Source organism: Molossus molossus, unplaced genomic scaffold (genome assembly GCF_014108415.1).
Source record: "Molossus molossus isolate mMolMol1 unplaced genomic scaffold, mMolMol1.p scaffold_m16_p_12, whole genome shotgun sequence".
Lineage (NCBI taxonomy): Eukaryota > Metazoa > Chordata > Mammalia > Chiroptera > Molossidae > Molossus > Molossus molossus.
In genome coordinates, this window is record NW_023425347.1 from 37,399,010 (window position 1) to 37,412,703 (window position 13,694).

The 13,694-nt window shown below is 34.7% G+C and overlaps 1 protein-coding gene across 1 annotated transcript in view; it reads left to right on the forward strand.

Annotated features, from left to right (window-relative positions):
* COL24A1 (collagen type XXIV alpha 1 chain) overlaps positions 1 to 13,694 on the forward strand; it is a 339,879-nt gene that overhangs the window by 103,025 nt on the left and 223,160 nt on the right. Inside the window, exons 19-20 of the mRNA XM_036256775.1 lie at positions 481 to 534; positions 4,849 to 4,902. Of these exons, the coding sequence (XP_036112668.1) occupies positions 481 to 534; positions 4,849 to 4,902 (108 nt within the window). The remainder of the gene's footprint in view (positions 1 to 480; positions 535 to 4,848; positions 4,903 to 13,694) is intronic.

Here is a 13,694-nt window from a genome sequence, read left to right on the forward strand (position 1 = left end):
GACCAGGAATCAAACTGGGACCTCTTGGTGCACGGGTCAATGCTCAACCACTGAGCCACACCAGCTGGGCACATACACACTGTTTTACAGCAAACCTATTTTTTATAAGTAGAAAGAGTATACTCTAAATTAACGATGAAATTATGGTATAGTCGACACATACGCCAGTCATTTGTTATCAATATCTAGTATAATATTGTACATAATTGTAGGTGCTATACTTCTCTATGACTGGCACGCAGTAGGTTTGTTTACACCAGCATCACCACAAACATGGGTAATACATTGCGCTGTGACATTAGGATGGCTGTGATGTCACTAGGGGTTAGGTATTTTTCAACTCCATTATAATCTTATGGGATCCCTGTGAGATATACCATCATTGTTCACTGAAAGCTCATTGTGCAGCACATGACAGTAGAGGCACATCTGCCTTTTGTGGTTAATAGCTTTTCTCCTCCTACTGTTCTCTCCATGCAGGGCGCAACTGGGTTCCCAGGACCACCAGGCATGAGAGGAAAGCCAGGACCTTCAGTAGGTTTGAACTTCGCTTTGCTTTCTGCTGAAGGGAATGCACACTGTGGCATGAGTCTTGAAACTTGTTGGCCTTAATAGAATATAGGAATCTGTTATATAAGCCGACCAGGCTGGATTTTTCTCTCTTAAATTTTAGAATATGCCTAATCCCTCAAGTTTTCAGCTCATATCTGTAGACTCTTGGATCTCACCCTCCCCAGCACCCTCATCTCAGGCCAAAACCAAATTTCTGTGAGCCACATAGATCTTGGTTGATCTATCATTAAACTGAACAATGGACTTTTAAGCCATAAAATATAAAGTGCCTTATATAATATTTTAATTTTTCTAAATATCTGTTTCATTAAGAAACATTCTGAAAGGGGGGGGGCATGTCCTACTCTCTTGTGGGTCCAAATATTCTATTTCCCTGTCTTTCTTTAACCCTTCTGCATCAATTAGTTGAGAAAAAGGATACCTTATATTGTAGTTCACATGAAACCGAACAAATTATAAAACTGAAATCACTGAATAATTAAAATAATTTCAACACAGTGATTAAAACATAAGTTATAAGTATCCCTTTGCATGTTAAAATTATGTTATTTATTATAGTTAACATTTACTGAGTGTTTACAAAGTACCAGGCAGTATTGTAAGGTCTGTATCTCTAATTTAATCCTTACAACGATTATATAAAGTTGGTACTATTACTGTCCCTATTTTACAGATTAGGGAAACTGAGACATAGAGGCTTGAATAATTTGCTCAAGGTCCCTCAGTTAGTTGGTGGCCACCTGGAGAAACCTAGTTAATTGCATTTCAGAGCCCATGCCCTTGACTGCTATCATACTGTTTCAGGATTTAACACTTTAAGCTTTAGTATTTCAATATTGATTACAACTCCGTGATGGTGAAGGGGAATGTAGATAAGAAAAAAATATATAAAATTATAATTTATCAATATAACATTAAAATACACATTTAAAAAGGAATGTTCTTTTCCTGAGCAATCCATCACGTTCCCTCTAATCTGCCCTCCCGTCACAGGATTATTTTTGCATCAAAGGAAGCCGTATTACATTACAGAGCTTTATATACCCCATTCTTTGTGACTTCTAACAGTGGCAGCATTTCATAAACACCTCTCAGGTATTACTTAATCCAAAGAACAATATTTAGCATCTATCTGTCAAGTGAAATGTTGGTGGTGAGCTTTGCTTTTACTAGTTTATCACCCTGGACCCAGGGTAAACCCAGTCAGCCATATACCCAGCTTGTGGCCTTGAGCTGAATTCCAGAACTCCGAAGTGCATAAATAAGGGCATGAGAACAGGTCGTGAAGCTAAACAATTTTAAAAGTTTCCATTTTTCAAGGATAAAAGCCACCTTCTAGGGACTTTTGTTATCTGCAGTGGTTGGCAAAATAAGACCCTTAGTGTTTTACATCTTCATTTTGTATAATGTGAGGGTTTTCTAACTTTTGATAGTAATAAAAGGAAATGGTATGACACATTTTCTGAGACCAATACTAAATGATAAGTGATACCAATATAATTCTTTACAATTAGGTACTTGGGAAAATTGGAGTCAAATATCTTGCTTATATAAGAAAACATTTTTAATGTCATCTTACTCTTTGATTCAGTTTATATTAATAACATGTTTATGGGAATGGGGGGAATCACTGGTCTGAAAAAGACTTAGATTTTAGTCCCAGACCTGATACTAACCTTCTGTGACCTTGGGCATTTAAACACTGTGGTATCCAGGTTCTCATGTCTAAAATGAGAATCAGGCTATATCATTGTTAAAGTTCCTTGCAACTTTGTGACTGATATTTTCCAGTCTTAGCAATAGTGCTTATGAATATTTCTATTCTTAGCCGAAGAAAAGGCATGGAGCCTGTTTTACCTTTTAACACATTCTCTTAAAACCCTTTATATTTTTTTCCTGTAATAAGTCACTAGAAATTCTAATGTGGTTCTTTTAGGACAGTAATGCAGAGAGCATGAGATGGTCAGAGTAGGGCTTTTTGTTGCTCATTTTATACTTCTCCGTACTATTCTAATTAAAAGATATAATGTCAACAGGGATCACTTTAGTGGGTGATAGTGGACCATCTTTTGTTTTATCAAATCTTTGAAAAAAATATACTGTGGACTGAAGTTAAAATAAAGTCTTATGAATTAATATTTGTGAAATGGCCTTGTCTTTAGATTCTCACTTTATCACTTGTTTGTATCTTATTAATAAAAAAAATTGTAGGGGTTTGACCTGGAGACGTTCCCTAGATATGGAAGGAAAGACACCTGTTTAATGAAAAATCACTTTAGCAGAATCAGCTATGATATTAAAAACAAATTATACAACTTAGTGCCTACCCTCAATCATTTGTTTACTATCATGAAAGAATGCCAGAGTTATGAGAATGTATTTTTTATTTTATATCTTCTGCTTTTGGTTTTATGTTCCCTAAGATTTTAGTGTTACTGATATTGTTTCCAAATGGATCTAAGTTGTAATATGAAAGAATATCTTTAAGATTAAAAAAAAATGGCTTGTTTTGGGAGGTGTTTACATTCTGGAGTAGGGCCTTTACTCTGTGAGTTCTTAGAAACTAGAGTAAACTACTAATCTGAGTTGTTAAGAAATACTGTTTACTTGAAACAGAGAAAACAAGTATGTGTAATATCCTTTCTTATTTTTTAGTTAGAAGTTGTTGGCATTTATAGAGGTTTACTTAATTATTACTGAATTCTGTAAAAGTTGAAAACATAGCTTTTATAAATGAGACTTTACATTCAGGGAAACTTGTAGTTGAAGTTTTTAAAAATGAAAAATTATTTGAATAACAAATAAAATTATTCCACTATTTATGTTTTTAAATATCTGGTGGTCAATCAACTTTTCTGAAAACAAAAGCCTAGAGTATGCTGTTTTTCCCTCAAATCTTACATAGTTAGCGTCTTGTTTGGATATGGCCACTAGAGGGTCCCAGTGAGAACGCCATCTCCAAAGGTATTCGTTATTTCAAGAATTTAAGACTCCTAGATACGGGTGATGATGGGTTGTGATTTTGTTTATTTAGGAGGACTGAAATGAACTTTTGCATAATATTATGTTTATCTATATGATTGCAATAGTTGTACTGTGTACTGTTGTTTATCCAGATACTCTAGCACTACATGAGAATGGATTTAGTATCTGTGGAAGACTGTGCTTTACTTTTGGGGAAGTGGATAAACCCATATTGTATATTGCAATTTTGTATAATATGAGGCTTATTTAAGTACAATCTAAAACTCACATAGAAATTTAACATGACCAAAAAAGAAAAAAAAGAATTCAATAGTTTTTCTTGTGAAAACAAGGGTTATCTGACTATTGGCCTTTCCCTTATATGCTTTTATCTCTTGAGAGCCTTGCCAGCCCTCTCTAGTGTCAGACTTTCTCCTCGCTTCTCTTGCCTCTGACCTTCCTCTCCAGCCCTGATTTCACATTGTTAATCTGAATGTCAGAAGGTGGCTTTAAAGCTAATAAAATCAAATGCTCAAATTTTTAACTGAAGGATTAAAATAATCCAGGAATTCTGTGCATCATCCAAGAGAGGAAATAGGATGTGGAGGGGATGATTAATAACAATTGGTTAATATTTAATGAGCTTTCTCTGTGCCAGGCACTGTGCTTAGCACTTTACTTTGTTATCTCATTTAATCCTCACAGTGACTGGGTAAGAATGTTGGTAATGTTATTGTCATTATTATTATCATTATTATTATTATTCCTATTTTATTGACAAGAAATTTGAGACTTAGAAAAATTAAGCAATAAGCATTTAAATCCATGTGATTCTTAATTACTTAATCAGGCTACTTACAGTATCAAAGGAGAGAGGAATTTTTCAGCGACAGTCCTAGGACTGCGGTTATTTATGAAAGCAGTTCTTCATCTAGAGTTCCCTACATTGTTGAGTCAAAATTTACTGTCTTGTCTCTGGGTAACACGCACACATACACACAGTGTTTTTCTTGAATTGAGTACTTATATCATTAAATTGTATGTCTAACACTAAAGAATAAATATATATTATATCCAAACACAGTTTATTTAAATAAGTTTTCCACAGTCATGATTACAAGTTAAGTGTTTCTGAATAGTTGTTACAACTTTGTTTGACAATATATTGAGTGTTGTTTGCTGAAACATCATTACAACTTTGTGTGGCATAATATATTGAGTACTGTCTGCTTACCATATGCCTTTTTCAGCTTTAAATTGTGTCCAGAAAATTAATGTTTATACTTTTTCTCCCTCCCTACCCCATTTTAGGGTCAAACAGGTGACCCAGGACCGCAAGGATCACCTGGCCCTCCAGGACCAGAGGTAAAATGTTGGTGGGAAGATGACAAATTTTAGAGGAAAAAAATTGTAGAAATTAAATTTGATTGGTAAAATATGTTTTTTGATAATAGTCTTGAGAAAGATTCTCTTTAAAGTTTATATCTTTGTAAACAGTTTGGATTAAATTATTTCTGTTATGTCAGGAGATATGCAACAGTTATCCCTCCACCCCAATTAAAAAAGGTATTAGCCACATGGTAGTCCTGATTCTGTCACAGCTGATTTATTTGTTCTGCACAACTATTAATAACACATACTTGGGGCTTAAAATAAAATTTCAGGACATTAACTCCACTGAGTTTTTAATGCAGAATGCTTCCAGGTTTTGCTCTATGCAGATATCATTTGGATCTCATATCCTAGAATAAGTACAATTAAGTCAGTAGTACATATGTCAAGTTTGCTTGTATATTCTTTGAAATTTTGGCTTTGGCTTAATGCTTGATATACAGTGGCTCTTTCCCCCCTGCAAGCCTACAGCATGGGGCATAAGCTTCTGAGATGAAACATGTGCGTTTTTAAAAAATCATTTAATGAGTCAACAATATACCCCAGGGAGCTAAAGCTCCTGAAGCTCCCTGTAGTTCAGAAATATAAGTAAAAATATATACACGTACACATAGAAATACACATATCCATCCAACTCGGAGTCACAGATGCAGCAGTGAAGCTGGGAAATGGATTTCTGGCTCCAGAATAAATAACTCAGAGCAATTAAGGCCCCACATGTCGGAGGAGTAGGCGGAGTGACTGGAACAGCACTGTGCCGATGCTTTCTCCCTCTCTTTGTAAACCGTAAGATCTACTTACTCCAGTGTCTTTCAGGGTTGCCTGGTTTCTTAACAAATATCTGTTCTTATTTATTGTCAAATTTAAAACACATTGGATATTGATAGTTCAAAAATCTAAAAAAACTACATTGTGAACCCACTTTTTAAAAAATGTTTTTATTGATTTTTATTTTTATAAAAAGGAAGGGAGAGAGAGAGAGAGAGAGAGAAAACATCAATCAGCATGCCCCCTACTGGGGGTCAAGCCTGCAAACCGGCATGTGCCCTGGAATTGAACCGGGACCTCTCAGTCCCTGGGAGGACACTCAATCCACTGAGCCATACCTGCTGGGCATGAACCCACTTTTACTAATAGGGAGATAACAGGATAAAACACAGCAATATATAGATGCCATCATTCTAGAAAGAAGAAAATTGTTATAAATAATTAAAACAATTATTAGCAGACCATTAAAACAGTAATTAAAAGATTACTGTAAGTTCATCTCTTTTATGAGCCTACATTCTTTTAATTATTTCTTATGAAAATCTCCCTAGAATGAATCGTGTTTACCTGTCTTGTCGTACTGAGGGTACAGAACATGATTTATCTTTTGTTACCTTTAAAGGTTGTTGTTATGAACATGGATTATCCTGTTGTGACTTCAGTTAGAGATGGTATCCTCACTAGGAAGGACGGTGTCACTATTGCTCTCAGTATGGTTTGGGATCATTTTTTTTTCTCTCTCTCTTTTTTTAATAAAGCCAGGTTAAAGGATACACAGGCCATGTTTTACTCAATGCTCAGTCTTCCAAAGATGTTTCTTTTTCCCTGTTGCCTTTGAGACTTTATGATTCGCAGTTGCCATCCAAAGCATTGTCGCATTGTCTTAGATTTCTGCACTTCTAACACAAGGTCCCGAGCCCTGACCTCGTCGGTCTGTGCCCATTTGTCCTCCTCACCTGATTCATTGTTTTCATGGCGCCGAAGATGTAACCTGTGTTCTCAAGAATTGATGCAAGCTTGTTTTGGGAAATGGGGCCTAGCCAAAGACGGCAACTTCTCGATCATAGAAATATAATGTGTAGGCAGTCATACACTAGGCAACACGTTTATCCAAGTTTTTCTCAATATTAGGCTTTTAAGAGAATTTTAGGTTCAAGAATTTAAAATAGTACATTTAATACTATAGCAAGCCAGGAAAGTTTCTACATGTACAGTACATGAATTTCCTCAGGTAAAAGGACTCACACGTTGTGCTGAATTTAGACTTTGTCCAGTAGGCAGTGATGGGAAGGTTTTTAAGCAAGGGAATGAAATGATCAGACTTGTGTTTTTGACATACATGCAACAGGAGCAGAGGTCAGAAAAGACAGAGGGAGAGGTCACAAGATTAATTAAAAGCGATCGAAGAGGATAATACAAGGCCAGAGCATTCATGACGAGGGCCTGTGACAATAAAGAGAAAGGTTGGCTTCAAGAAATAATTAGAAAATAACAGTTCACAGCACTTGAACCACTCAGTTCAGTTTATTCAGTTGGTGTGAGAGGAATAAAAGACAATTTGACTATGTCTTGCTTGAACAGCAGGGTAGAATGTGGATCACCATTCTAAAAACAGGGAATTAAAAAGGAGGAGAATGATAGGTGGGTGTAGATGACGCTTTGGCTTTGAATTTGTTAGAGCTGAGGCACTTGTAGGACACACAGGCAGTTAGTCTCTTAGAGGCACAGAAAACTGTCGGCCTGAGACTCAGAAGAGACTAGTGAACTAATACATATTCGCCTAGTCACCCACAGAGCTATGAGACGAAGCCATTGCGAAATCATTTAGGGAGGCTTTGTGAAAAATACTGCACGTAGAAGGCTACAGTCTCTGCCTACAGTGCAATTTAAGTTTGTTTGTTTGTTAATCCCCACCTTAGGATATTTTTTCCATTGATTTTTAGAGAGTGTGAAAGGGAGGGAGATGAGGAGAGAGAGACATTGATTGGTTGCCTCCTGCTCACCCCTGACTGGGGCCAGGGATTGAACCTGCAACTCAGGTATGTGCCCTTGACCAAGAATCAAGTCGTGACCCTTTAGTGTGCGGCCAACGCTCCAATCACTGAGCCACACCGGCCAGGGCGCAATTTAAGTTTTAAATTGACAATATGGGGCATTAAAATAAACTTTGGTAACTTAAGCAAATATATAGAAGAATTAATCACAATGGAAATTAGAAAATATTTGGAACTGAATTAGAACAAATCACTATAAAAACATGAGTGTTATACCTAAAGCAGTACCTAGAAGGACATTCACAGACTTCTCTACAAAGCAAGGAAGATCAAGAAAAAATGAGTTATGCATAGCGCAAGTGTAGGGATTTGTTTCAAAAGGAGAAAGAAGTTATGTTTTCTCTATAAGTAGGAGACTAAATCCCAAGACTCAGAGCAATGTGTGGATGCAGAAGGAGGGTGCTGGGGTAGTTCTGCGGGGAGTAAGCAAGGGAGAGGCTGGAAACTAATAACATAATTATAACTATGACTTGTGTTAAGAACTCAGTTGAGATGGAAAAGCCATTTTTTCCCAAAATATAGCTACAAAGTCCTGTAAATTTTATTGGAATTGGATTGCAGTTTGAGCCTGAACTTTGTCCTGGCCAAAACAATGAAACATGGTCAATTATACAGTTCCCTTCTCTCTTGGATAAAAACATATTAAATGTTCAAAAGAAAGGCAGCCATTCATGGTGTGTTGTAATTGCCATCTGTAAGTATAGATTGATATCATACAGCCAAGGTACAGTTCAGTAAAAGTAACTCTATTAGGGGCCAACATGATGACACCTGAGCATATACGTCTGTGATAGCTTTTGTTAATTATTGGATGATAAAATGTTTCAGTTAGTATCTGAAAATTTGGAATTAATATCTTCTAGATGATAATTGATGAGTTAGCCTGAGTCTCTTGAGCAGATCACGTGGAGGTTTTTTATTGTGAATGTTGTGATATATTTAACTTTCTCTTTTTCTAAATGGCTCATCAGTTGTCCCAGAAACTTTTGTTAAGCAATTTGTCCTTGCTTCCGTGATTTTAAAATGCAATCTCGATTATATTCTACATTTCCCTGGTGCTTGGGTCTGTGTCTGGACTTTGTTTCTTTCCCACTTGAACGGTTGTCTATTTTTGCACGAGTGTCACCTTGCTTTAATTGCAGAAGTTTTATGGTATTTTTACCGTATTAAGGAATAACTGGAAATATTGACATATATAATTGTATATACTTAAAGTGCGTAATGTAGTGATATGCATATACATGGTGGAATGATTACCATGATCAAGATAATTAACACATCCATCACCTCACGTAGTTAAAAACATTTTTTGTGTGTGTTGAGAATGCTTAAGCTCTATTCTCAGCGACCTTTAAGTATATAATATCATAATTTTACCTGTAGTCACCATGCTGTATATTAGACCCTCAAACAGATTCTTCTTGTAACTGAACATTTGTACCCTTTGACCTACATCACCCCATTTCTTTGCCACTTCTAGCCCATCAACCACCATTCTATTCTCTGTTTCTATGAAATCAGCTCTTTAAAAAGATTTTTTTAAATTTCACATAGGTGAGAACATACAGTGTTTATCTTTCTTTGTCTGGCTTATTTCACTTGGCATACTGCCTTCCACATTCATCCATGTTGTTGCAATGACAAAATTTGCAGTTTTTATGGCTGAATAATATTTCATTGTGTGTATACTGTATTTTTTGTTTGTTTTTTTCTTTTTTTAAATCTATTTTGAATTTTATTCTAATTACATTTTTATGCATTCATTTGTTGAGGGATATTTAGATTGTTTCCATATCTTGGCTAGTTGAATAATGCTGCAGGGAACCTGGGGGTGCAGATATCTTCTTCAGTTAATATTTTTGTTTTCTTCAGATAAATACTCAGAAGTGGAATTGCTAGATCATATGGTAGTTCCATTTTTAACTTTGTGAGAAACCTCTGTAAAGTTTTCCATAGTAGCTGCACCAATTTACATTTTCATCAACTGTTCACAAGTATTCCCAGCCATTCTAACAGATGTGAGGTGGTATCTTATTGTGGTTTTGATTTGCATTTACCTGATGATTAATGATGTTGAGAACTGTTTCGTGTACTTGTTGGTCATCTGTATATCTTCTTTGGAAAAAATGTTTATTCAGATCCTCTGCCCATTTTTTAATTAGATTGGATTTTTTGCTATTGAGTTTTATGAGTTCTTTATTTTGGATATTAACCCCTTATCAGACACATGGTTTGCAAATATTTCCTTCCATTCTGCAGGTTCCCTTTCCAGTTTATTGACTGTGTACAGAAGCTTTGTAGTTTGATGTAGTCCCCCTTGTTTATTTTAGCTTCTGTTGCCTGTGTCTTATCTAGGAAATCATGGCCAACACCAATGTCCAGGAGCCTTCTGCCTATTTCTTCCAGGAGTTTTACAGTTTCAGGTCTTATATTTAAGTGTTTGATCCATTTGGAGTTAATTTTTGTGAGTGGTGTAAGACAGTGGTCCAGTTTCATCCTTTTGCATGTGGATATTCAATTTTTCTAACACTGTTTATTGAAGAGACTATCCTGTCCCCATTGTGTGTTCTTGGTGCCCTTGTCAAAAATTAGTTGTTGGTATGTGCATGAGTTTATGTCTGGGCTCTCTACTCTGTTCATTGATCCATAGCCAAAGCAATCCTGAGAAAGAACAAAGTTGGTGTTGCACTTTCTGATTACAGGCTATAGTAATCAAAACAAATAATATTTTCATACTTTAAAACTTCATTTTTGGTGGTACTTTGGTACCATAAAGTCATAGTACTTTATGGTATGTCTTAGTATCTGGAAAGGCTGTAAATTCTCTTAGCTTTATTTTTTCAGTGTTTTTATTGGTATATTGCATACTTGTTTTTCCATATAAACTTTACCATCAATCTATCTAGCTTCACTAAAAAATATTGTTATTATATTTATTGGATTTGACTTATATTTATAAATTAATTTAGGGAACAGTGACATGTTTATAATATTGAATCATCCTCTCCAAGAGTAATGTATGTCTTTTATTTAAGTCTGCTTTTGTGTTTTTCAGGAATGTTTTAAAGTTTTTCTCATATAGGTTTTTGTACATGCCTTATTACATTTGTTCCTAATTTATCTTTTTGTTGCTATTGTAAATGGGATTTTCTCTACCATTATGTTCCCTAACAAGTTTCTGTATAATATATGAATATTATTGATTTCTGAACATTAATTTTACATTCTGCTACCTTAATGGTTTTTTACCTTGAGTTAGTTTTACCACTGATTTTAAGTTTTGTAGACATACTCTCATATAATTTTCAAATAGAGATTATTTTAGTTCTTCTTTCTTAGTTCTCATATCTCTAATTTAATTTTCATGTCCAATGGCATTGTCATACCTCTAGTACAGTACAGAAAAATTGGGAGTAGTTTGCATCCTTGCTTTGCTCCTGTTCTTAATGGAAATACTATAATGATTCATCATAAAGTAAATGCCGAAATTAAAATATGCATATATTTTATCATGTTAATAAATATTTATCAATTCCTAATTCTTGAGTGTTTTTTAAATCAAGAATGGTTATAGTTTGTTAAATATATATATGTATATATATTTTTTCAAATATTTGTTATATTTTTAACATTTAAGAGATAATTATATTTTTTTCTTTTAGATCTATTTTTATGGTATTATAGTAAAGGAATTTCTATTAACTATTCTTATATAATGACTATTTCTATATAGTTTCTATATGTTGCCTATTTCTATATAATGACTATTTTCTATTGCATTTTTTGAAAAAATTTTACTTGATCATGGTCTATTATTTTCCTAATCTTATGCTAATTCTACTAATATTTACTATTCTACAGCAATATTTCTAAGTAATATTGCTCTATACTTTTCTTTTTTGTACTTTTTGATCAGGTTTAGGTATCAATCTTACATTTACTTCATCAGAATAATTAGAAAGTCTTCAGTTTTAGTGTTCTGACATAATTGATGAAACGTTTGGACTATCTTATCTGTGAGGCTTTGGTGGAATTGCCCTGTGAAACCAACTGGAATTGATGCTTTTTTATGAGGTGGTTCCCTGAAAACTTTCTTTATTGCTTCTGTGGAAATTAGCCATTGAAGTGTTCTATCTCTGTCTGTAAAGGGGTTAGCTTTGTTAGACTGTAATTTCCCTGGAAGTGACCTGTTTCATCTAGGCTGTCAAATTTGCTTCCATATAAACCTGCAAAATAGTCCCTTATGATTTTTTAAAACTGTAATGATTATTTACCATGTGTTATTTAAGATTTATAATTTTTTTTTATATTTGTGCTTTTTCTTTTTTTCTTAATTAGGCTTGATTTAGTTTGTCTAGTTAGTTCGCCATTTTTCTCAAAAGAATTCTAAAAATTTTACTTGGAGACTTGTTTTTCTTTCCTTACATAGTGTCTTCTTTTATCTATATTATTTCCTTGAGATTCTTTTGGTTTATGCTGTTTTCTTTTTTCTTTGGAGTTGGGAATTTAATTTGTTTCATTTTTATTCTTTTATTTTTTTTCTTGAAATTAAGTGCTATGGTTTTTTCTCTCATCACCTTTTTAAAATGTATCTTGTAAAACAGCTGACCGATGTCAGAGGGGAGGGAGGTTGAGGGGCTAGATGGACAAGGTAAAAGGATTAAGCAAAAAACAAAACAAAACACACAAACAAATCCATATATATAAACACATCGACATAGACAACAGTGTGGTGTTAGCCGGAGGGGTAAATGGAGGTTGGCAAAGAAAGGAGAATGGGGACAGAAAGAGACTTTGCTTGAGGCAATTGGGCGCGCGATGCAGTGTGGTGGTGATATTTTCTTGAGTTGTACACTTGAAACCTATACAGTTTTGTGAATCAACATCACCCCAATAAATTCCATTAAAAAAATAAAATAAAATAATGTATCTTGTAGAGCCTGATATGGAGTATTTTTATTGCCATACTTTTAAGATATTTTATAATTTTGGTTTCTATTTCCCTTTTCACACAAGAGTTATTTAAAAAACAATCTACACATTTTCAAATGGGAGAGACTGTTGGCTTTAATTTTGTTAATAATTCCGGATTTTATTGCACTGGCATCTGAGAGAGAATATTGTGTTCTGTTTTGGGAACTTACCAGTCTTTTCTTTGTGACTTAATGGTCCCTTTTTGTGAATGTCCCATATGCACTTGACCAAAGGTATATTTTCTTTATTGGATATGAAGTTTAATACATAGTGGTTTTGCTCTTCCTTTTTGGCATGTTCTTTAGATTTTGCTATATCTTAACTTTTTATTTATTTATTTATTTATTTATTTATTTATTTATTTATTTATTTGTCTAATTGATGCATCTGTATTAATGGGTTAAACTATGGCCTCTATTGATCCATTTGTTCTTGGGGCCACAACTGGTACTCATTTCTCCCTCCTTCACTATCCATTTCAAATTCCCCTCATCCTCAGCTATCACTTCCCTAGGTGGCTTATCAGGTGGTTTCACCTAAACCTTCCTTACTGAAAAATATGAACTTTGACAGGAGTTCCCCAAGATGCCCAATCTATTCCCTGAGTTTCACATGTATTCCTCCCTGCCCTTTGTGTATGAAGCAGCCTTGCCCTCCTTCTGCTTCAGTGTCCATTAACTATGCCAGCATGGTGACCCCTCTTTAAAATGCCCTGGTGATCGCCGTAAGTTTTAGTACAGTGGGAGCTTGGCTGTGTTTCCTGTCGAGAGAGCCCTTTTGGGCAACAGCATATCCAACCCTGAAGAGTTCAAGCTCTAAAGGAAGGACAAACAAACTCTTAACTAAAATATGTATCTATCTTTGTGAAGATGAACTGCTGATATTTCCATATTGGAAGGGGCCCACATGAATGCATACTTTTTTATTCTCTTTTTTAATTATAAAGAAAAAGAGTGTATTTGCCAAGTC